A 22,891-nucleotide genomic window follows, 5' to 3' on the forward strand; every position below is an offset into this window, starting at 1 on the left:
AAATCATAAGGCACTTTTCTTCAATGGAATCAACACAAACACTAGCACTTTAACCCGCCCTGCGGGGGTGGGGGGGCAGCGAAGTTACTGAAGTCTGAAACTGACATGCTTACATGGGACTGAATGGACTGGGACTTTGGTTGTTCTAATTTATGTTTGACTGTTTATAATTTACTGTGATAATAATGAAATACATGTGATGTTGAGATATACAATTTATTCTTCAGGCTGTTTCACCTTCAAGAGAGTTTTTAAACTAGGTTTAACAGTAGCAACTTCTAGTATTTGGGACTTTGTTCATCTGCCAGTTGTTTTTTTTTAGGTTTGTCCTCTCTCAATTGCGCAGCAGAGCTGCTGAGCCAAGCCTCTCTTCCTTCTGTTGGCTGAGGCTCAACAAGCCAGTGAGGTGGATTAGGCTGAGTGTGTGTGTGTGTCTGTGTATATAAAGTTTATAACTCACCTGCTTGGCATATTTTATGAGACGCATGGCTTGGCCCGAGAAGGTGACGATCTGGCCCTCATAACAAATGAATTCAACATATGAAGCTGCCTTATACTGAATCAGACCCTCGGTCCATCAAAGTCAGTATTGTCTTCTCAGACTGGCAGCGGCTCTCCAGGGTCTCAAGCTGAGGTTTTTTCACACCTATTTGCCTGGACCCTTTTTTGGAGATGCCAGGGATTGAACCTGGGACCTTCTGCTTCCCAAGCAGATACTCTACCACTGAGCCACCACCCCTCCCTAAGGTCAGTATTGTCTTCTCAGACTGGCAGCGGCTCTCCAGGGTCTCAAGCTGAGGTTTTTCACACCTATTTGCCTGGACCCTTTTTTGGAGATGCCAGGGATTGAACCTGGGACCTTCTGCTTCCCAAGCAGATGCTCTACCACTGAGCCACCGTCCCTCCCAACAACCTCTGGTCTAGAACCTCTGAAGTCCTTATGCTGGAAACATGCTCCGGAGGCTGAAATGAATTTTGGTCTGACCTGTTGGATCTGTTCCTGTGTAAACACAGGCACTGGGTATTTTCTGTGTTTCAGGATCGAAGTCAGCAATCAGCAAGAAGTCAGCATTCAGACAGGATGAGCCAACAGTCCGCAGGAAACAGAACCCCCTTGATGACAACCGTCCATAGTGGAAGTAACGACGATGAGCCTATAACAGACCTTTACCGCACCTCTTCGTTCCAGAGCGAGGGAGACACAGTCCCTCTCCCCCATCTTCAAAGGCCTCACCGGAATGAAAAGTATCGTGTTTAGAACTAGGCGTGATAGAAATGAGATGCACTGGAATTCATTCTGCATAAAAACGAGTAACTCATTCGAGGTAATTCTCTTTGGTGCTGCTTCTGCCTTTTAAATGAAAGTCCTTACAAGTAGTTAGTTAACTCTTTTGTTGAGATAAGAACTGGATGAAAGGCTCTAGTTCTGGGGTGGCCAACGGTAGCTCTCCAGATGGGTTTTTTTTGCCTACAACTCCCATCAGCCCCAGCCATTGGCCATGCTGGCTGGGGCTGATGGGAGTTGTAGGCAAAAAAAACATCTGGAGAGCTACCGTTTGGCCACCCCTGCTCTAGTTCTAAGTCACGGTATGGAAACATTAATGCTGAGACTTTGAGTCCAAGGAAGGCCGAATGAAGTGCATTCTTTGCCCCCATCTCCACGCATGTTTGCATTCAAGGGTTTCTTTTGGTGCTTCCTCTTCTGTCCTCACCCAGGTTTGCCTCTCCAGAGAGGCGCTGCCTACTCTCTGCAAAGGGTCTCCACCTACCCCCATTCCCTGCACTGCCGCCCCCAAACGGGCCGTTGGCAGAGTCATGGGCAGTCCTCCGGTATCTCTTTTGTGGGAGCGCTTTGTATTCGACGTTTGGTCTGTGAGAAATAAAATCGTGCTTTTAAACACTTTTTGCTTGGTGCAGCGTGCATTCCAGACGGAGGGCGGATTCCGGGGTGGAAGGATATCTTCCTGATAGGCGAAGGAACTGGGGAGGAGCGTGGAGAGGCCGGAAATCCATCCAAACCACCCGCTGGGCAAACACTGTGGCAGGAGCGGTTCAAGCGACAACGAATGTTCTCCGTCGCCTTTTCAGATCACCACCATGTATTTGAGCTGCTCAGTGTAGGGTTCCCAGCTCCGGGTTGGGAAATTTCTGGTGATGTGGGAGGCGGAGCCTGAGGAGGGTATGTTTTGGGGAGGGGGGGCTTCAATGAGGCATAGTGGCATACAACCAGGCCTGTAGCCACAGGGGGGCCTGTGGGGGGACTGCCCTCTGGCTTCCAGGGAACCTCCAGCACACGGTCTGCTTTTTTCATTTTCTTTTTGCTGTGGCTGAGCCAAGTAAAGTGTCATCAGTGGCAGCCGGAGCAAGGAGAGCTGGGCAGGGCACAGTGCAGTGCAACAGCAAAAGCAACAGGTGGAGAGGAGGGAGGCATGTGGAATGGGCAGGAGAGAGGGGGCTGGATGGAGCTGCTGGCTGGAAAGTGCTGGGGTGGTGGAGAGGGAGGTGGAAGGAAACCCCCCCTACTTGCACACAAGGCGCAGTTCCTTCTTCACTCTGAAGTTTTAAGGTCGGCTGCCTCAACCTGAGCACAATCAAAGCCTCCAGCTTTTGCCCCTACTCCAGAAAGCTTCTGAGAAGTGGCAAGCCCTGCAATGGATGGAAAAGGGTGCCCCCTGACTTTTTAAAAAGCCCCCCCGACTTGTAAAATCCTGGCTACGGCCCTGCAGAAACACCTTTCCTGAAGCCTCCCGAATTTCCCTTCCGGAAGCCTCTTTAGTATTTAATTCCTCCGAATCTCTGTTCCCTGCTTGACCATCCCATTGTCTAGAGACTGATTAGCATTTGTATGAAGGTGGGCTGAGGTAACTCTAGAAAGCTACTGAACTGACTTCCTCCCTTCGTGCCTCTTCTTGGGGAGCGGGGGGAGGGGGGACCGTTAAAACTCAAGAGTGATTTTTTTTTTCATTTCAGACTTCCAAAAACCCTTGCATTTCTTCACAGATACAATAATCACAAAAGGAAACAAAACCCAATCCTTTAAAAAAAGGAAACAAAACAAGAGAGCAAACATATAAGCCTACCTTGAAGAGGGTGGGAGTGGGAAGGACGCTTCTACTGGGAGGGATAACGGGGACAGGCAGCAGCGGTGTGTGTTGTGTGGCTTTCGGTGCACACAAAATGAAAAGGAAAGCAGAACACACGGACGCTGGCTTCAAATCTCCAAGGGCATGCAGGGGCACAGGGGCTGTAGCTGGATGCTCCGGAGAAGTGTTGCTGCAATGTAAACTCCATCACAGAGAGAGCCAGGGGGGTAAATCTGAAATAGGGCCTGGAATATGGTGTGGATTCTGCCAGCATACGGGTTGAAGCTTTCATCTTGAAAACCCCAAGAGGCCTGCTAGTTCCACAGTCTTCTCGTTCCACAAGCGCCGAGTCCTGCAATCAGAGCCAGTATGGTGTAGTGGTGAAGTGTGCGGACTCTTATCTGGGAAAACTGGGTTTGATTCCCCACTCCTCCACTTGCACCTGCTATCATGGCCTTGGGTCAGCCAGAGCTCTGGCAGAGCTGCCTTGAAAGGGCAGCTGCTGTGAGACCTCTCAGCCCCACCCACCTCACAGGGCGTCTGTTGTGGGGGAGGAAGGCAAAGGAGATTGTGAGCTGCTCTGAGACTCTTAATTCAGAGAGAAGGGCAGGGTATAAATCTGCGGTGGTCTTCTTCTTAGTTGAGTTAGTGTGAGCTAGCTCACAGTTCTTTAGCCTCCGCCTCACACATTATTCTCTTAGCACAGGAAAAATGGCCCCAGAGCTAATTTATACAGCAGCTCACAGCTTTAATGCCAGTAGCTCGCAAAGTAGAATTTTTGCTCACAAGACTCCATAGCTTAGAGGGAGTATTGTATGGGTGGTCCAAAGTGGGCTGCAACTTCACATCACTTCCCACCGCCTCGATCGGTACCCGGTTTCATTCATAACGTGAACGTGCATTGGCTCTTTTGAACAAACAGATGCACACACATTGAGAGCTAGTTTGGTGTAGTGGTTAAGTGCACGGACTCTTATCTCGGAGAACCGGGTTTGATTCTCCCCTCCTCCACTTGCACCTGCTAGCATGGCCTTGCGTCAGCCATCGCTCTAACAGAGCTGTCCTTGAAAGGGCAGCTGCTGTGAGTCCTCTCAGCCCCACCTACCTCACAGGGTGTCTGTTGTGGGGGAGGGAGATAAAGGAGATTGTGACCGCTCTGAGACTCTTCGGAGTGGAGGGCGGGATATAAATCCAATATCTTCATCTACCTCACAGGGTGTCTGTTGTGGGGGAGGGAGATAAAGGAGATTGTGACCGCTCTGAGACTCTTCGGAGTGGAGGGTGGGATATAAATCTAATATCTTCATCTACCTCACAGGGTGTCTGTTGTGGGGGTGGAAGGTAAAGGAGCTTGTGAGCCGCTCTGAGACTCTTCGGAGTGGAGGGCGGGATATAAATCCAACATCTTCATCTACCTCACAGGGTGTCTGTTGTGGGGGAGGAAGGTAAAGGAGATTGTGAGCCGCTCTGAGACTCTTCGGAGTGGAGGGCGGGATATAAATCCAATATCTTCATCTACCTCACAGGGTGTGTGTAGTGGGGGAGGACGGGAAAGGAGATTGTGAGCCGCTCTGAGACTCTTTGGAGTAGAGGGCGGGATATAAATTCAATATCTTCTTCTTCTTCTTCACTAAAACATTTGGATAGGGTGCCCCGTTTCCCGAGCTGACACTCCAGTGATCTGACCCCACCCTGGTCTTCTCCAGCACATCATCTGTTGAAAAGGTTGGCATAGGGGAGTTATCACATTAAAGTACGTTAATGTTAAAATCAACATATTTTATAAGACACAAATATGCATAAAAAGCATTTCAAGAGAAGCATCTGTGCTTGAACCAGGCAGATTATTAGCATGGAATAAACTTTATCATCATATAGTAGAAGCAAGCCTCATCCTGGTGTGAAACGCGGGCGAGAAGATGCCTCCCTACCCAGCCTGATGTTGATGAAGCAGAGTTAAAGCTGGAGAGCAGAGAAGCAGCCTAAAATGAGCCTGTTTCCAGCCATGGTTTCTATACTTGGTTGGACTGCTTTCTATGTGGTTGCTTGCCTTTTTTCTTTTGCTGAAAGGCAGCTCCCACAAACGATGCTTGGAAATGCCTCTCAGTGCTGAGCCGCTTCCTATTGCCAACACCCCCACCTCCCGCTCCACCCCCAATACCTGCGCTCTGAAGGTGGGAGGGAAGGCGTTCAGAAACTACATTCCGCTTAGAGATTATTTTGGAAATAAAAGTATTAATCATCCCTAAGAAAGAAAGTTAGAAAAGGGATTCTCCGGACCCTTCCTTGAGTTGAAAATAGCCTTTTATCAGAGAGTGCGATAAAACAAACCCTAATTAAAACAGGAGGAATTATCTACAATGGGCAGGATGCCATGGTTCCTTCCAGCCAGCGGTTCTACTTTCCTCCACTGCAAGAGGCTAAAACAGGGGTAGGGAACAGGGGTGGGGAACAGCGGCTCTCCTACAACTCCCATCAGCCCCAGCCAGCGTGGCCAATGGCTGAGGCTGATGGGAGTTGTAGGCAAAAAAACATCTGGAGAACCACTGTTCCCTGCCCCTGGGCTAAAAGAACCTCAAGGACTCTCTTGTATCAGAGGAACGTTCCTTGCGCCTGTGGGAAGTGCATCACTGCTGGCAGAACGGATCCGGCCCAATAAGTGCACGGGCTTCGAAATAAAAAAACTAATAATGTGCTCCATGGCAAAGGAAGGTTCTTTTCAGTTCCCCAAACTCCTGCGTAGAGAAGTTCTGAGAAGCCTGAGGTCGCTTACGGGATGGGGAGGGGGACAGCCCATGTGATCCCGTGACTGCAGTTATGGGCTGGCATGTGGTGTGCTCCATTCCTTAGTCAGACAATCTGCTCGCAGGTCCAAAGGAAACCTGAAGCGCCGGGGACCTGCTTCTTGAGAAAAGGGTCTTTGGCAACCGATGTACCCGTGCGAGCTCAGTTCATTTCCAGCGGATGATCTCTTCCGTGGCCAAGCGCTTGATCTTGTTGAAGTCAAAGTGGATGTACTTCCTCCAGAAGCGCCGATCTCTGCCGTAAACCTGTGCAGGATAACGTGGACTCCCTGTTCGGAGAGGGAGAAAAACGAGTCAGGAAGACATAACATCTTTTGGGTCCCAAAAGAAGCCAAAAGGTGAAGCCGCCACGTGTGGAGGTCTCTACTTCGTGCTTTCTAATGCCAGCAAGTTTTCTCCAGGCCAGTTTGCCCAGAGATCCTGCAGGGTTGTTGGGGTTTTTTTAGCCATCTTTTGGACACGGAGGAAGGGTCACTGGGGATGTATGTGTGTGTGGGGAAGGTACATTTCTGAGAGGTGATAGGATCACCATCTTTGAGTACTTGAAGGGCTGTCCTAGAAAGGATGGGGTGGAATTGTTTTCTGTGGCCCCGGAAGGCAGGACCAGAACCAAGGGGTTGAAATCAAATCAAAAGAGTTTCCGGCTCAACGTTAGGAAGAACTTCCTGACCGTTAGAGCGGTTCCTCAGTGGAACAGGCTTCCTCGGGAGATGGTGGGCTCTCCTTCCTTGGAGGTTTTTAAACAGAGAACATAAGAACATAAGAGAAACCATGTTGGATTAGGCCAATGGCCCATCCAGTCCAACACTCTGTGTCACACAGTGGGCCCCCCCCCAAAAAAAACCCCCAAGTGCCATCAGAAGGTTCACAAGTGGGTCTAGAAGCCCTTCCACTTTGCCCCCCACCCCTCCCCAAGCACCAAGAATACAGAGCATCACTGCCCCAGACAGTTCCAATAATATACTGTGGCTAATAGCCACTGATGGACCTCTGCTCCATATTTTTATCCAATCCCCTCTTGAAACTGTCTATGCTTGCAGCCGCCACCACTTCCTGTGGCAGTGACTTCCACATGTTAATCACCCTTTGGGTGAAGAAGGACTTCCTTTTATCCATTCTAACCCGACTGCTCAGCAATTTCATCGAATGGCCACGAGTTCTTGTATTGTGAGAAAGGGAGAAAAGGACTTCTTTCTCTACTTTCTCCATCCCATGCAGAATCTTGTAAACCTCTATCATGTCACCCCGCAGTCGACGTTTCTCCAAGCTAAAGAGCCCCAAGTGTTTTAACCTTTCTTCGTAGGGAAAGTGTTCCAAACCTTTAATCATTCTAGTTGCCCTTTTCTAGAGGCTAGATGGCCATCTGACAGCGATGAAGATCCTGTGAATTTGGGGTAGATATTTTGGGTTCCCTGCATTGTGCAGGGGGTTGGACTAGATGACCCTGGAGATCCCTTCCAACCCTATGATTCTATTTTATGATTCTACATGTGAATTTCCTGCATTGTGCAGGGGATTGGAATAGATGACCCTGCTGGACCCTTCCAGCTCTATGATCCTTCGATTCTATGACTCAAAGTGGTTTAGAACATCACTCTCCCCATATTTTCACAACAATCCTGTGAGGTAGGCTAGGCTGAGTTTGCAACAGGTCCGAGATCACTGAGCGACCTCCATGGTAGAAGTGAGTATTTGAGCCTGGGTCACCCCGTGGCGCAGAGCGTTAAAGCAGCAGTACTGCGATCTGAACTCTCTGCTCACGACCTGAGTTTGATTCTGGAGGAAGCTGGATTCAGGTAGCCGGCCCAAGGCTGACTCAGCCTTCCATCCTTCCGAGGTCAGTGAAATGAGTCCCCAGCTTGCTGGGGGAAAAGTGTAGATGACTGGGAAAGGCAATGGCAAAGCACCCCGTAAAAACTCTGCAGTGAAAACGTGAAAGCAACGTCACCCCAGAGTCGGAAACGACTGGTGCTTACACAGGGGACCTTTCATATGAACATATGAAGCTGCCTTCTACTGAATCAGACCCTTGGTCCATCAAAGTCAGTATTGTCTTCTCAGACTGGCAGCGGCTCTCCAGGGTCTCAAGCTGAGGATTTTCACGCCTTCTTGCCTGGACCCTTTTTGGAGATGCCAGGGATTGAACCTGGGACCTTCTGCTAACCAAGCAGATGCTCTGCCACTGAGCCACCGTCCCTCCCCTTTCCTTTCCTTCCCATCCACTCCATCCACTATATCAGAGAGGCTCTCATTGTGGGGGGTGGGAAGGCTGAGAGTTTTGCAGGCCATCAGCTGACTTGCATCCCCACCACTGCCTTAGGACTGCCCCCTTCTGCATGGCTGCATCAGATCACAGCTTGTTTGTTCGTTATCCCCAAGGGAAGTGCACAAGGGGCGAAAGGCAGCCAGGGAGTCCCCTCCCTTCCTTATTCGTTTAAAAACATTCCTCACCTGCACACGCTGCTAAAATAAGTGCCTGAAGTGACTTATGCCTGTGAACAGTCTTAAAAATCAAAATCATTTACCCAGAAGAAAGAAGAAGATAGAAGAAGAAGATATTGGATTTATATCCCGCCCTCCACTCCGAAGAGTCTCAGAGCAGCTCACAATCTCCTTTACCTTCCTCCCCCACAACAGGCACCCTGTGAGGTAGATGAAGATATTGGATTTATATCTCGCCTTCCACTCCAAAGAGTCTCTGAGCGGCTCACAATCTCCTTTCCTTCCCTCCCCCCACAACAGGCACCCTGTGAGGTAGATGAAGATATTGGATTTATATCCCGCCTTCCACTCCGAAGAGTCTCAGAGCGGCTCACAATCTCCTTTACCTTCCCCCCCCCCCCAACAACAGACACCCTGTGAGGTAGATGAAGATACTGGATTTATATCCCGCCCTCCACTCCGAAGAGTCTCAGAGCGGCTCACAATCTCCTTTCCCTTCCTCCCCCACAACAGACACCCTGTGAAGTGGGTGGGGCTGGAGAGGGCTCTCACAGCAGCTGCCCTTTCAAGGACAACCTCTGCTAGAGCTATGGCTGACCCAAGGCCATGCTAGCAGGTGCAAGTGGAGGACTGGGGAATCAAAGAAAACTAGAATTTAACTACACACAGCATGCAAAAAAGTGACTGCTTGATATTAAAAGTAGAATTTTAAAATCTAAGAAGCACAGTTGGATTTGAGTCCAGGAGTGCGTTAGAGACCAATACGATTTTTGGGACGTGAGCTTTCAATAGTCAAACCCCCCCCCCCATCCCTTTGTCAGAGACAGAAGAAAGCAGAGGAATCCATTGGAGAAACCAGAAGCCGAAACACACAGCAATGCAGATGGGCCCTAGGAACACTGATTTTGTTGGCTTTTCACCACAGTGGCCCATCTCAGTCAGATTCCTTTGACTTCGCAAAGGAACAGACTGGACAAGGTACAGCCAAAAGCTGTAAAGGGAGGGACAGTGGCTCGGTGGTAGAGCATCTGATTGGTAAGCAGAAGGTCCCAAGTTCAATCCCCGGCATCTCCAACGAAAAAGGGTTCAGGCAAATAGGCGTGAAAAACCTCAGCTTGAGACCCTGGAGAGCAGCTGCCAGTCTGAGTAGGCAATACTGACTTGGATGGACCCATGGGGGTCTGATTCAGTAGAAGGCAGCTTCATATGTTCCTAGGAAGGAAGGAGGGACGGTGGCTCAGGGGTAGAGCATCTGCTTGGTAAGCAGAAGGTCCCAGGTTCAATCCCCGGCATCTCCAATGAAAAAGGGTTCAGGCAAATAGGCGTGAAAAACCTCCGCTGGAGACCCTGGAGAGCTGCTGCCAGTCTGAGGAGACAAGACTGACTTTAGGGAGGGATGGTGGCTCAGTGGTAGAGCACCTGATTGGTTAGCAGAAGGTCCCAGGTTCAATCCCCGGCATCTCCAACTAAGAAGGATCCAGGCAAGTAGGAGTGAAAAAGCTCAGCTTGAGACCCCCGAGAGCCTCTGCCAGTCTGAGTAGACAATACTGACTTGAGGGGAGGGAAGGGGGCTCAGGGGTAGAGCATCTGCTTGGTAAGCAGAGGATCCCAGGTTCAATTCCCAGCATCTCCAACTAATAATAATAATAATAATAATAAATTTTTATTTATATCTCGTCCTCCCCGCCTAGGCAGGCTCAGGGCGGATAACAACAGTTCAATAACATTATACAATATATAATATACAATATAAGGTGATTTAAAACAACATTGAAATTATACATTAATTTAAAACAACAATCTAAAACCAGTTCGAATGTCTGGGTCATTCCATAATTTAAACGGCGGTGATCTTCCTGGTGTTATTCTGTACACTTATATTATGGCAGGGGTCACTAGATAAATCATTGGTGGATTAAACAGCCATCCTATCAACATCTACAAAAGCCTGCTTGAAAAGGATGGTCTTACAGGCCCTGCGGAATTGGTCCTGCGGAAACTAAGAAGGGTCCAGGCAAATAGGAGTGAAAAGCCTCAGCTTGAGACCCTGGAGAGCCGCTGCCAGTCTGAGTAGGCAATACTGACTAGGATGGACCCAGGGGGGTCTGATTCAGTAGACGGCAGCTTCATACATGTTCCTAAAAGCCAGGGGCTGCCAAATGGTGCTACTGCAGTGTCACAGCATGCACTGTTAAAATAGCCCGGAGACCGAGAGACGGCAAGAGAACTGCAGCCTTACCGATGCCGTGGAACACCCTGGCCACGGCCCTGCCGGAGAACTTCTCGTCTTGGCGGATGGACAGGAAGTGGCGGATGTCGGCTCGGATCTGCTCCTCCCAGTCCCGTAGCTGCAATCGGGAAGCAGAGGCCAGATGTTGATGCAATAATCCAGAGCAGGAGATGTCAGTTAGCAAGACGACTCCTCTCTAAAGCATATTTTAACTTTTAAAGAAATCTTTGAGTTTGTCTGTCTCCTCTATAAAGCTCATGTCGCTGCTACCTGGCATTACGTTTTATGACCCACGTGGTCTGGCCCGACAAGGTCTCATTTATGTCGGATCCAGCCCTCATAACAAATGAGTTTGACACCCCGGGTCTAGACAAACCGTTAGCCACAGCAGAATGGTTCCCCAGAAGCCCTGCCTGTTTGGCTCCATCCTGTGAAGCCGGAGAAAGAGTAAATCACAGAATCCCTGAGTTGGAAGGGACCTCCAGGGTCATCTAGTCCAACCCCCTGCACAATGCAGGAAACTCACAAACACCTCCCCCTCAATGCACAAGACCCTCATTGCAGTCAGGTGGCCATCCAGCCTTTGTTTAAAAACCTCCAAGGAAGGAGAGCCCACCACCTCCTGAGGAGGAAGTCTGTTCCACTGGAGAACCCATCATAGAATCATATGGAAGGGGCCTCCAGGGACATCTAGTCCAACCCCCTGCACGATGCAGGAAACTCACAAACCCCTCCCCCTAAATTCACAGGAGCCTCATTGCTGTCAGATGGCCATCTAGCCTTTGTTGAAAAACCTCCAAGGAAGGAGAGCCCACCACTTCCCGAGGAAGCCTGTTCCACTGAGGAACTGCTCTAACAGTCAGGAAGTTCTTCCTCATGTTGAGCCGGAAACTCTTTTGATTTAATTTCAACCCGCTGGTTCTGGTCCCACCTTCTGGGGCCACGGAAAACAATTCCACCCCATCCTCTAGATGACAGCCCTTCAAATTCTTGAAGATGGTGATCCTATCACCTCTCAGCCGCCTCCTCTCCAGGCTAAACCTCCCCAGCTCCTTCAACCTTTCCTCATAGGACTTGGTCTCTAGACCCCTCACCATCTTCGTCGCCCTCCTCTGGACCCGTTCCAGCTTGTCTATATCCTTAAAATGTGGTGCCCAAAACTGAACACAAGACTCCAGGAGAGGTCTAACCAGAGCAGAATAAAGCGATACCATCACATCACGTGATCTGGACACTATACTTCTGTTGATAGAGCCCAAAATTGCATTTGCCCTTTTAGCCACAGCATCACACTGTTGATTCATGTTCAGCGTGTGATCCACTAAGACCCCTAGATCCTTTTTGCACAGACTACTGCCAAGACAAGTCTTCCCCATCCTATTACCATGCACTGGATTTTTCCTACCAAAATGTAGAACATTTATCCCTGTTAAAATTCATTTTATTGGTTTGGGCCTGGTTTCCCAGCCTGTCAAGGTCATCCTGTATCCTGTTTCTGTCTTCTGTGTTTGCAACCCCTTCCCAATTTAGTATCGTCTGCAAATTTAATAAGCATTCCCTCGATTCCTAAATCCAAATCCAAACAAAACCGGGATCTCGCTCACTTTCATGTCCTGGAGGCTCTCGACGTCCTGCTCTTCATCCTGGAATGCAGGGTCTGCCTCTTCTGGCATCAGCTCCTTCTCAAAATAATCCATCAGTAGGGCCTTGAGTCTGGAGCTCCTCTCCTCGTCCCCACAGTCAGAGCACAAGGCGCTGGACCGGAAAGCCACACTGCCCGAAAATGCAAAAGATGGGAGAGATGGAGATAGGTTGGCATCCCCAACCTTTTAAAGCTTGTGGGTACTTTGGGGATTCTGACACACAAAATGGCCGCCGCAGTTTGCCTTCAGTCCGGCAGTGAAGATCCTTGTGCTGTGGTGGCAGCTACTGACAAAGCGGTGTTTCTTAAAAAAAAACAGCGCAGTCAATCAAATCTCCGGCGGCCAATCGAAAGCTTTGCTCGGCAAAAGCCACGTCCAGCCTAGCATCTCACGGACCAAAGGAAAACTAGGAAAGAGGAAAAGGCCAATGTCAAACAGTCATGCCCTCCCCCCCAAAAAAAGTGTGGGACCATCTCTCTCCATATGAGCCCTGGAGGTCATTATGATTGGCCAGCCAACATCTTTTCACTATCCCTGGCTTTTTCGGCCCTGGCCCCGACCTGGTGGAATCAGCTCCCTATGGAGGTTCGGGCCCTACCAGATTTGTTACCATTCCGGAGGGCCTGTAAGACAGAGCTGTTCTGCCAGGTCTAACGCTGCCTGTAATACTGTTTCAGATTCCTTTGCCTTAGAGACTCTTCCCGCATTCCGTCATCCAACGAAAAGCTTCTTACAGCACTAGCTCTGGAGAAAACCCTGGTTGTATGTTTTTCTTTTTTTTCTGGGGTCTTGTTTCTATTTGGATTAAATCCTCACTATTAGTAACCTCGCCCTCCTCTTGCGCGTTTGTCTGCGGAGGATCGACCTGCTTTCGTGTCTCATCCAAGTCCTTCCAACTTTCAAATTCTTTTGAATGACCCTTACTTGGATTTTTTGACCAATTCTTTGCCTGGTTATTTAAAAAATCTTCCAACTTAGGCCTGGAATCAATTTTTTATCTTGTGTTCAGAAAAGTAAACAATAGCCCCTCTGGCACAAGCCACTTGTACATTATCCCATTATCCTGTAACATGATCGCCAATTTCATATATTCTTTTCTTTTCTGCCTAATTGACCATGGGATTTCTCTCATTATTTTAATCCTTTTCCCTTTTAACTACTATTGGTTGTTCTCTTACTAATCTCCACACTTTCTCCTTTATCCCCTTTCTGACGAATTTAAGATGTATCTCTCTAGGTAGTTCATGTTTTTTTACATATAAAGAGTTAACTCTATACACGTAATCAAATTCCTTTTCTAGCTCAGATTTCTCCATTTCCAAAATTGGTGTCAGCGCAGCCCCTAGTAAGCTTATTAGGTCTTCATTCTTTTGCTCAGGGACGTTCAGAAATCTTAAAACATATTCTGCACTCCCCATTTCTATCTTAGTCACCTTTTCAGTTAGTTCTGATTGCTTAAGTTCTATTGTGCTGACCCGCTGTTCTGTTATCATTAACTTATCCTCTATAGATTTAGTTATTTTAACTAACTCTGTTATCTCTTTTTTCGTATCTTTTGAACAACACTAAAGCTCTCTAATTTATCAGCCAATCCTTTCATCTGTCCACTTAGTTGACCCTTAGTTGAAGGAAGTTTTTAGGGCCTGCTGACCACCACCCACCTCTGGAAGGCTTGGAAGCAAAACTGGAGCTGGCGAAGGGCAGCCTTTTCACGGCCCACGACTCGGCGGTGCAGGAAGTCACACACGGAGTCCAGCTCTCGATCGGTGAAGTCGCCGTAGGAGCGCAGGTGGAAGGAGAGCTCGCTGAACTCCACCAGGATCCTGCTCTTCCCAGACACGTGGGCACCTGTGCCAGGGCAGAGGGGAGGAAGAGACGCTTGGCAGGTGTGTGGGAAAGCCTTGCAATCCTCAGGTGCAGCTGTATCCAACTGCTGCTTTTTAACCTATACGCTATTAGCCACAGCGTATTGTTGGAACTGTCTGGGGCAGTGATGCTCTGTATTCTTGGTACTTGGGGGGGGGCAAAGTGGAAGGGCTTCTAGCCCCACTTGTGCACCTCCTTTTTTTGGCCACTGTGTGACACAGAGTGTTAGAGTGGATGGGCCACTGGCCTGATCCAACAGGGCTTCTCTTATGTTCTTATGTGACACAGAGTGCTGGGCTGGATGAGCCATTGGCCTGATCCAACAGGGCTTCTCTTATGTGACACAGAGTGTTGGACTGGAGGGGCCATTGGACTGATCCATCATGGCTTCTCTTATGTTCTTATGTGACACAGAGTGCTGGACTGGAGGGGCCATTGGCCTGATCCAACATGGCTTCTCTTATGTTCTTATGTGACACAGAGTATTGGACTGGAGGGGCCATTGGCCTGATCCAACATGGCTTCTCTTATGTTCTTATGTGACTGGAGTGTTGGACTGGATGGGCCATTGGCCTGATCCATCATGGCTTCTCTTATGTTCTTATGTGACACACAGTATTGGACTGGAGGGGCCATTGGCCTGATCCAACATGGCTTCTCTTACATTCTTATGTGACACAGAGTGTTGGACTGGAGGGGCCATTGGCCTGATCCAGCATGGCTTCTCTTATGTTCTTATGTGACACACAGTATTGGACTAGAGGGGCCACTGGCCTGATCCAACAGGGCTTCTCTTATGTATGACATAGAGTGTTGGACTAGAGGGGCCACTGGCCTGATCCAACATGGCTTCTCTTATGTTCTTATGTGACTGGAGTGTTGGACTGGATGGGCCATTGGCCTGATCCATCATGGCTTCTCTTATGTTCTTATGTGACACACAGTATTGGACTGGAGGGGCCACTGGCCTGATCCAACATGGTTTCTCTTATGTTCTTATGTGACACAGAGTGTTGGACTGGATGGGCCACTGGCCTAATCCAACATGGCTTCTCTTATGTGTGACACAGAGTGTTGGACTGGAGGGGTCACTGGCCTAATCCAACATGGCTTCTCTTATGTGTGACACAGAGTGTTGGACTGGAGGGGCCACTGGCCTGATCCAACATGGCTTCTCTTATGTGTGACACAGAGTGTTGGACTGGAGGGGCCACTGGCCTAATCCAACATGGCTTCTCTTATGTATGACACAGAGTGTTGGACTAGAGGGGCCACTGGCCTGATCCAACATGTCTTCTCTTATGTATGACACAGAGTGTTGGACTAGAGGGGCCACTGGCCTGATCCAACATGGCTTCTCTTATGTTCTTATGTGACACAGAGTGTTGGACTGGAGGGGCCATTGGCCTGATCCAACATGGCTTCTCTTATGTTCTTATGTGACACAGAGTATTGGACTGGAGGGGCCATTGGCCTGATCCAACATGGCTTCTCTTTTGTTCTTATATGACTGGAGTGTTGGACTGGATGGGCCATTGGCCTGATCCATCATGGCTTCTCTTATGTTCTTATGTGACACACAGTATTGGACTGGAGGGGCCATTGGCCTGATCCAACATGGCTTCTCTTACATTCTTATGTGACACAGAGTGTTGGACTGGAGGGGCCATTGGCCTGATCCAGCATGGCTTCTCTTATGTTCTTATGTGACACACAGTATTGGACTAGAGGGGCCACTGGCCTGATCCAACAGGGCTTCTCTTATGTATGACATAGAGTGTTGGACTAGAGGGGCCACTGGCCTGATCCAACATGGCTTCTCTTATGTTCTTATGTGACTGGAGTGTTGGACTGGATGGGCCATTGGCCTGATCCATCATGGCTTCTCTTATGTTCTTATGTGACACACAGTATTGGACTGGAGGGGCCACTGGCCTGATCCAACATGGTTTCTCTTATGTTCTTATGTGACACAGAGTGTTGGACTGGATGGGCCACTGGCCTAATCCAACATGGCTTCTCTTATGTGTGACACAGAGTGTTGGACTGGAGGGGTCACTGGCCTAATCCAACATGGCTTCTCTTATGTGTGACACAGAGTGTTGGACTGGAGGGGCCACTGGCCTGATCCAACATGGCTTCTCTTATGTGTGACACAGAGTGTTGGACTGGAGGGGCCACTGGCCTAATCCAACATGGCTTCTCTTATGTATGACACAGAGTGTTGGACTAGAGGGGCCACTGGCCTGATCCAACATGGCTTCTCTTATGTATGACACAGAGTGTTGGACTAGAGGGGCCACTGGCCTGATCCAACATGGCTTCTCTTATGTTCTAAGCCAAGCTAAAGGCAGGGCAGAGCTTTTTATTGCTGCTGGGTGCCCATCTTCTGTAGCCACCCCCATATCTAGTAGGTCTGGGATGTCCGAGGCTCTCACAGGGCACTGAATGGGGGTGGCTGTCTCGTGTTCATGCATGCGCCCCAGCAGGGGTGGGGAGAAGAAGGTGTCAGCAGAGCAACCGTCGCTGTCCTTTTGCAAAGGCTTGGCGGAACATCTCTGCCTTACAGAGAGCCAGTTTGGTGTAGTGGTTAAGTGTGCGGACTCTTATCTGGGAGAACCAGGTTTGATTCCCCACTCCTCCACTTGCACCTGCTAGCATGGCCTTGGGTCAGCCATAGCTCTGGCAGAGGTTGTCCTTGAAAGGACAGCTGCTGTGAGAGCCCTCTCCAGCCCCACCCACCTCACAGGGTGTCTGTTGTGGGGGAGGAAGGTAAAGGAGATTGTGAGCCGCTCTGAGACTCTTTGGAGTGGAGAGCGGGATATAAATCCAATATCTTCTTCTTACAGGCCCTGCGGAACTGTGGAAGATTCCGCAGGGCCCTGAGGTCTTCCGGCAGAGCGTTCCGCCAAGTCGGGGCCAGGACTGAAAAAGCCCCGGCCCTCGTTGAGGACAGCCGAAACCTCTTTCGGTCCAGGGATCACCAGCAGATTTCGACCAGCGGAGCGCAACGTTCTTCCAGGGATATTGTGGAGGAGGCGGTCCTGCAGATGCCTCGGTCCCAGACCGCTCAGGGCCTGAAAGGTCATAACCAAAACCTTGAAGCAGAAACCTGTGGCGTGCCAAGCAGATGCTCTGCCTTGCGGCCGCACCCCTCCCCATTCCCCCAGCAGCCGGGTGAAGCCGGTGAGTCATTTGGACAAAGCAGCTGTATGGTCTATGCAAAAATCCAAAAAACCCCAAACCTATTGTGTCAAAAAACAAATGGACAACTTACAAAAAATTAATGCATTATATTTATTATCTTTAGCTTGGAGAAACGTCGACTGCGGGGTGACATGATAGAGGTTGACAAGATTCTGCATGGGATGGAGAAAGCAGAGAAAGAAATCCTTTTCTCCCTTTCTTACAATACAAGAACTCGTGGGCATTCGATGAAATTGCTGAGCAGTCAGGTTAGAATGGATAAAAGGAAGTACTTCTTCACCCAAAGGGTGATTAACATGTGGAATTCACTGCCACAGGAGGTGGTGGCGGCTACAAGCATAGCCACCTTCAAGAGGGGGTTAGATATAAATATGGAGCAGAGGTCCATCAGTGGCTATTAGCCACAGTGTGTGTGTGTGTGTATATTTGGCCGCTGTGTGACACAGAGTGGTGGACTGGATGGGCCATTGGCCTGATCTAACATGGCTTCTCTTATGTTCTTATAAAACATCCAGACATTAAAGAACAAAGAACAATATCCCATATAAACAATATCAAAGGTAGACTCCGAACACCAGTCTTCATAAAGTCTGTAAGGAGTGCTATGCCTCAAGTGTAAAGTTTCAAAGGGAGTCCTTCCATAGCGTCAGCTTCAAAGGAGTAATTCTTTCCTTCACGCAGCCACCGGTTTGAATTGCGTTCTGCTGCCTTTCCAGCTTCTTCATAAGCTGACTCTGAAAAGGTCCTCAGACTAATACCTCTCACAGCGCATTCAGGATACCACATTAATGTATGGTCTATGCAAGCAGATCGGCAGACCCCCCGAGACCTGGCTTCCCTGCCCCCTTCCCGATCCACGCTTGAGCGGCAACTTGGGCCCCCGTGGCATCCCGCCCTCCGAAGCCCTTCTCTCCACCCAGCGGGGAGGGCCCGCCTTCGCTTACCATTCTGCGGCGACGTGTTCCACTGCAGCTGGCGGAGGGCGCGTTTCACGGGCAGGACCTCCCAGCCCATGGAGTCGGACAGCTCGACGACGTCAAACTCCACGGAGCTGGCGTGCGCGAGATCGACCCCTTTGAGGCGCTGCTGGGCCAGGCAGACTGCCAGAGGGGGGCACCTGGGGGAGGCAGAGAGGACAGCTCCAGCCAGGGGAAGAGAGGAAAGGAATCCCCCCTTGGCTTGGCGCTCCTTTACACAGAGTCCTACAAACAATGCGCTTGCCCTCAGCTGGGTAGCCCAGGCACGCTTAGTCTCTTCAGATCTTGGAAGCTAAACAGGGCTTTGAGGGACGGTGGCTCAGTGGCAGAGCATCTGCTTGGGAAGCAGAAGGTCCCAGGTTCAATCCCTGGCATCTCCAACTAAAAGGGTCCAGGCAAGTAGGCGTGAAAAACCTCAGCTTGAGACCCTGGAGAGCCACTGCCAGTCTGAGTAGACAAGACTGACTTTAGGGAGGGGTGGTGGCTCAGTGGTAGAGCACCTGCTTGGTAAGCAGAAGGTCCCAGGTTCAATCCCCGGCATCTCCAACTAAAAAGGGTCCAGGCAATGAGGTGTGGAAAATCTCAGCTTGAGACCCTGGAGAGCCGCTGCCAGTCTGAGTAGAGAAGACTGACTTTGATGGACCAAAGAGGGTCTGATTCAGTAGAAGGCAGCTTCATAGGTTCATATGAACAGTGGATCTCCCAAAACCTTTAGGGGAGGGGTGGTGGCTCAGTGGTAGAGCACCTGCTTGGTAAGCAGAAGGTCCCCGGTTCAATTCCCAGCATCTCCAACTAAAAAAGGATCCAGGCAAATAGGGGTGAAAAAAAACAGGTTTCCTACCTGTAACTGATGATCTTCGAGTGGTCATCTGTGCAGTCACACTGATGGGATATAGGCGCCCGCGCCGATCTCGATCGGTATTCTTGAAAGCTGCGGATTTCCGCGCCCCAGGCCCAGTGCGCATGCGCAGAAGCCCCACCGCGCATGCTCACAGGGACCGGAGCGGACATCCCGCCAGTTCCTTCTGACCGCTGCGTAAGCCCGTATAGATGGACCGGCAGCGGAGGGGAAGGAGGGCGGGTAGTGTGACTGCACAGATGACCACTCGAAGATCATCAGTTACAGGTAGGAAACCTGTTTATCTTCTTCGTGGTCTCTGTGCATCACACTGATGGGAGATTAGCAAGCCAAAGTCCTACCTGGAGGAGGGTGCAACGGTCCATCAGCGAGAAACCTCTTGAAGCACCGCACGGCCCACTGATGAGCGTCTACGCCAGTTCAGGTCCAGCGCATAATGGTTGATAAACGTATGCGAGGAGGACCAAGTGGCAGCATCACAAATGTCTTTCAGTGGTATTCCTCTCATAAAGGCTGCCGAAGTAGCTAGGGCTCTCGTGGAATGAGCTCTAATCTGTCTTGGCAGAGGTTGCTTGTTCAACAGGTAGCACAGTTTTATAGTCTCGGTTAACCACTTAGAGATTCGCTGCGACGAAACTCTTACACCTTGCGATGTTGTGGAGTACGAGACAAAGAGTCTAGGGTCCCTTCGTCCAGGTCCCACTCTATGCAAGTAGAATGAGAGAGCCCTTTTCACATCCAGTGTATGGAGTCTCCTTTCGGAGTCTGTACTTGGATTAGGAAAGTATGTGGGTAGGCATATTTCTGCATTCAGGTGAAAAGCAGACGTTACTTTCGGAAGAAATGTTACATCAGGACGTAAGCACACTCCTTCCGTACTGAATTTTAAATATGGGTCGTCGCAGCGCAGCGCTGCCAGTTCACCAACCCTGCGAGCAGAGGTAACGGCCACCAAGAAGGCTGTTTTCCAGGACAGTAATTGCAAGGAACATGTCGCCATGGGTTCGAAGGGTTTTCCCGTTAATGCCCGTAGTACCGCTGGGAGGTCCCAAGCAGGGGCTGGGATTCGCACCGCAGGGTACAACTTGGCTAGGCCCTTTAAGAACCGTTTAGTATCAGGGTGTGAGAACACAGAGTGGCCTTCAAGTTGTTCATGGTTAGCCGATATGGCTGCTAAGTACACTCTCACAGATGACACCGTTAGTCCCCTGTCAAGGAGTGAGAGCAGAAAGTCCAGGATTAGTGGGAGGCCTGCTGTCTTGGGTTCCCTGTTAGTTTTGTTCACAAATTGGATAAACCTTGTCCATTTATAATCATATGATTTTCTCGTGGATGATTTTCTACTATTCAACATAACGTCCCGGGCTCTATCGGACAATGTCGTCACACCAGCCTCCATGCCGTGAGTTTCAAGTGAGGCACGTCGTGGTGAATCACTCGTCCCTCGTGTGACAGTAGAAGGTCTGGGCTCATCGGAAATTGGTGGAACATTCCGCGAGACAGCCTCAGTATCGGAGAGAACCACTGCTGTCTGGGCCACCACGGTGTGATGAGAATCCCCTTGGGGTGTTCGAGTTGAATCTTGTGAATCACCCTCGTAATTAGCGGGATTGGTGGAAAGAGGTACACATGCAAGCGAGTCCATGGGATCAGTAACCCATCTCCCAACGACAGAGGGTCTGCACCCCCTCTGCAGCAAAATTTGTCGCATTTTGCGGTGTTGCGTGTGGCAAAGACATCCACTTCCGGTGTGCCCCACTTCTGGAACACCGGTAGGAGGAACTCCCAGTTGAGTTCCCACTCGTGGAGTGAGGCCCCTCCCCGACTGAGGTAATCCGCACAGGCATTCAGATTGCCCGGTAGGTGAGTGGCTACTAGGGTAACGTTCGACTCTCTGCAAATTTCCCAAATCTGTAGCGCTAGAAGGCATAACTTCCTTGAGACTGTGCCGCCTTGTCTGTTTACATAAGATAGGGCTGTGGTGTTGTCTGTCAAGATCGCTACCGTTCTCCCCACAATCTGGTGTCTGAATGAGAGAATGGCATGATGTATGGCCAGCAGCTCTAGGAAATTGATGTGGCAGCGCAGAAGGCCCTGAGGCCATCTGCCCCCCACACACATATCGTTCGCATGTGCTCCCCAGCCCCATAAGGATGCATCCGTCGTTATGGTGAATGTGGGAGTCTGCCTGTGAAATGGGGCTCCCTGGAGGAGGTTCTGCTTTTCCTGCCACCAGTATAGAGTCCAGATTACTGACGTTGGGACCGTCAGTTGGCGTGAGGGGAGGTCTGTCTGACAGTTGAACACGCGCAGAAACCATAACTGTAGCATTCGCATGTGGAATCTGGCGAATTTCAGTACTGCCGTGGTCGCTGCCATTAAGCCCAGGAGGCGTTGGACTTGGAACGCTGTGACTGTATGGTTGACTAAGAACACATGTATTAGGGATTGGATATCCTCCGCTCTTTGTGCTGGGAGGAATGCCCTGCAAACTTGTGAGTCCAGAATGGCCCCTATGAATTGCACCCTCTGAGCGGGTTGCAGTGCCGATTTCTTTAGGTTGACCTGTAGGCCTAAGGTTTGCAGAAGGGTTAAGGTGACTTCTATGTGCTGTAGTAGTAGGGGTTTCGAACTCGCCACCAGCAGCCAATCGTCTATGTAAGGAAAGATAGTGATCCCTTGTAGACGTAGATGAGCTGCCACCACCACCATGGTCTTTGTAAAAACTCTCGGTGCCGTGGAGAGGCCAAAAGGCAAGGCTTTGTATTGGTAGTGGGAGTCTCCAACTGCAAACCTGAGGAACTTCCTGTAGTCGTGGTGTATAGTTACATGAAAGTAGGCATCTTGCAGGTCCAGTGTGGCCATCCAATCCCCTTGGTTCAGTAGGGGTAGGATGTTTTGTAGGGAGACCATTCTGAATTTCTGGTTTGGTATGAAATGGTTCAGGCCTCGTAGGTCCATAATGGGCCGAAGGCCTCCATCTTTTTTGGGGATGGTGAAATATCGGGAGTAAAAACCTTGTCCAATCTGGTTGACTGGTACCCGTTCTATTGCATCTTTCTCGAGCAAGGATTGAACCTCTGTCTGTAGTGTGAGGGACACCCTGGTGTGGATGACGGTGGGAACTGTAGGGTTTTCTCTGAATTCTATTTGATAACCCATCCGGATTATCGACAAGACCCATTTGTCCGTAGTGATTATGGACCATGCCTGGAAATAAGGGAAAAGTCTGGTATGGTCCGGGTCCGAAGGGGAAGGGATAAAACAGGGGGAAGGGCAGTCAAAGACCCTGTTTGGACGGTCTACTCCCCTTTTGTCTGGATGACTGTGATGAAGTAGGTGAGTACTTCGTTTTGGGGGTGTACGGAGGTTTGGAGTAAGGTGTGGAGCCCTTGGGTCTCCATTGTTGTTCTGTAGGCTGCTTGGGGAACTGCTTCTTGTTCCACGGCTTGTTCCAGGAGCGTCTCCCTTGGGGCCTAGATGAGATGGGGACCCCTAAATTGCGTGACGTTTTAATACTTTTATCCATCTCCTGCAGTATGGTATCGGTATTGGAGCTGAATAATCCGCTTCCATCGAATGGGAGATCTTCGATGCAGGATTGTGTATCCTGCTGGAGCGCCGTGGACCGCAACCAAGAGTGACGTCTTAGGGTGATCGCTGAGGTAAGTGTCTTTGCTGCAATGTCACCTGCGTGTTTGGCAGAATTGATTTGCTGTTTTGCTAATGCAATGCCTTCCCTTTGGATTTTCTTCATTGCCTGTTTGGTTTGTTCTGACA

General features: G+C 49.9%; 3 protein-coding genes across 3 annotated transcripts in view; 2 read left to right on the forward strand and 1 right to left on the reverse strand.

Moving 5' to 3' along the window:
• The window catches only part of SLC26A8 (solute carrier family 26 member 8), a 48,275-nt gene extending 47,017 nt beyond the window's left edge, over positions 1-1,258 (forward strand). The window contains exon 19 of the mRNA XM_060243050.1: positions 1,040-1,258. Within this exon, the coding sequence (XP_060099033.1) occupies positions 1,040-1,258 (219 nt within the window). The remainder of the gene's footprint in view (positions 1-1,039) is intronic.
• Positions 1-1,902, forward strand: part of SLC39A4 (solute carrier family 39 member 4) — a 256,216-nt gene extending 254,314 nt beyond the window's left edge. Inside the window, exon 11 of the mRNA XM_060243156.1 lies at positions 1,639-1,902. The gene's annotated coding sequence lies outside the window, so the exon portion shown is untranslated. The remainder of the gene's footprint in view (positions 1-1,638) is intronic.
• A 2,939-nt stretch (positions 1,903-4,841) lies between these two features.
• Positions 4,842-22,891, reverse strand: part of RECQL4 (RecQ like helicase 4) — a 73,451-nt gene continuing 55,401 nt past the window's right edge. The window contains exons 20-24 of the mRNA XM_060243162.1: positions 18,220-18,392; positions 13,864-14,050; positions 12,164-12,332; positions 10,569-10,677; positions 4,842-6,156 (exon numbers count right to left, since the gene is read on the reverse strand). Coding sequence (XP_060099145.1) covers positions 6,035-6,156; positions 10,569-10,677; positions 12,164-12,332; positions 13,864-14,050; positions 18,220-18,392 — 760 coding nt within the window. The 3' untranslated portion in view covers positions 4,842-6,034. The remainder of the gene's footprint in view (positions 6,157-10,568; positions 10,678-12,163; positions 12,333-13,863; positions 14,051-18,219; positions 18,393-22,891) is intronic.

This window comes from Heteronotia binoei, chromosome 7 (genome assembly GCF_032191835.1).
Source record: "Heteronotia binoei isolate CCM8104 ecotype False Entrance Well chromosome 7, APGP_CSIRO_Hbin_v1, whole genome shotgun sequence".
NCBI classification, from domain to species: domain Eukaryota; kingdom Metazoa; phylum Chordata; class Lepidosauria; order Squamata; family Gekkonidae; genus Heteronotia; species Heteronotia binoei.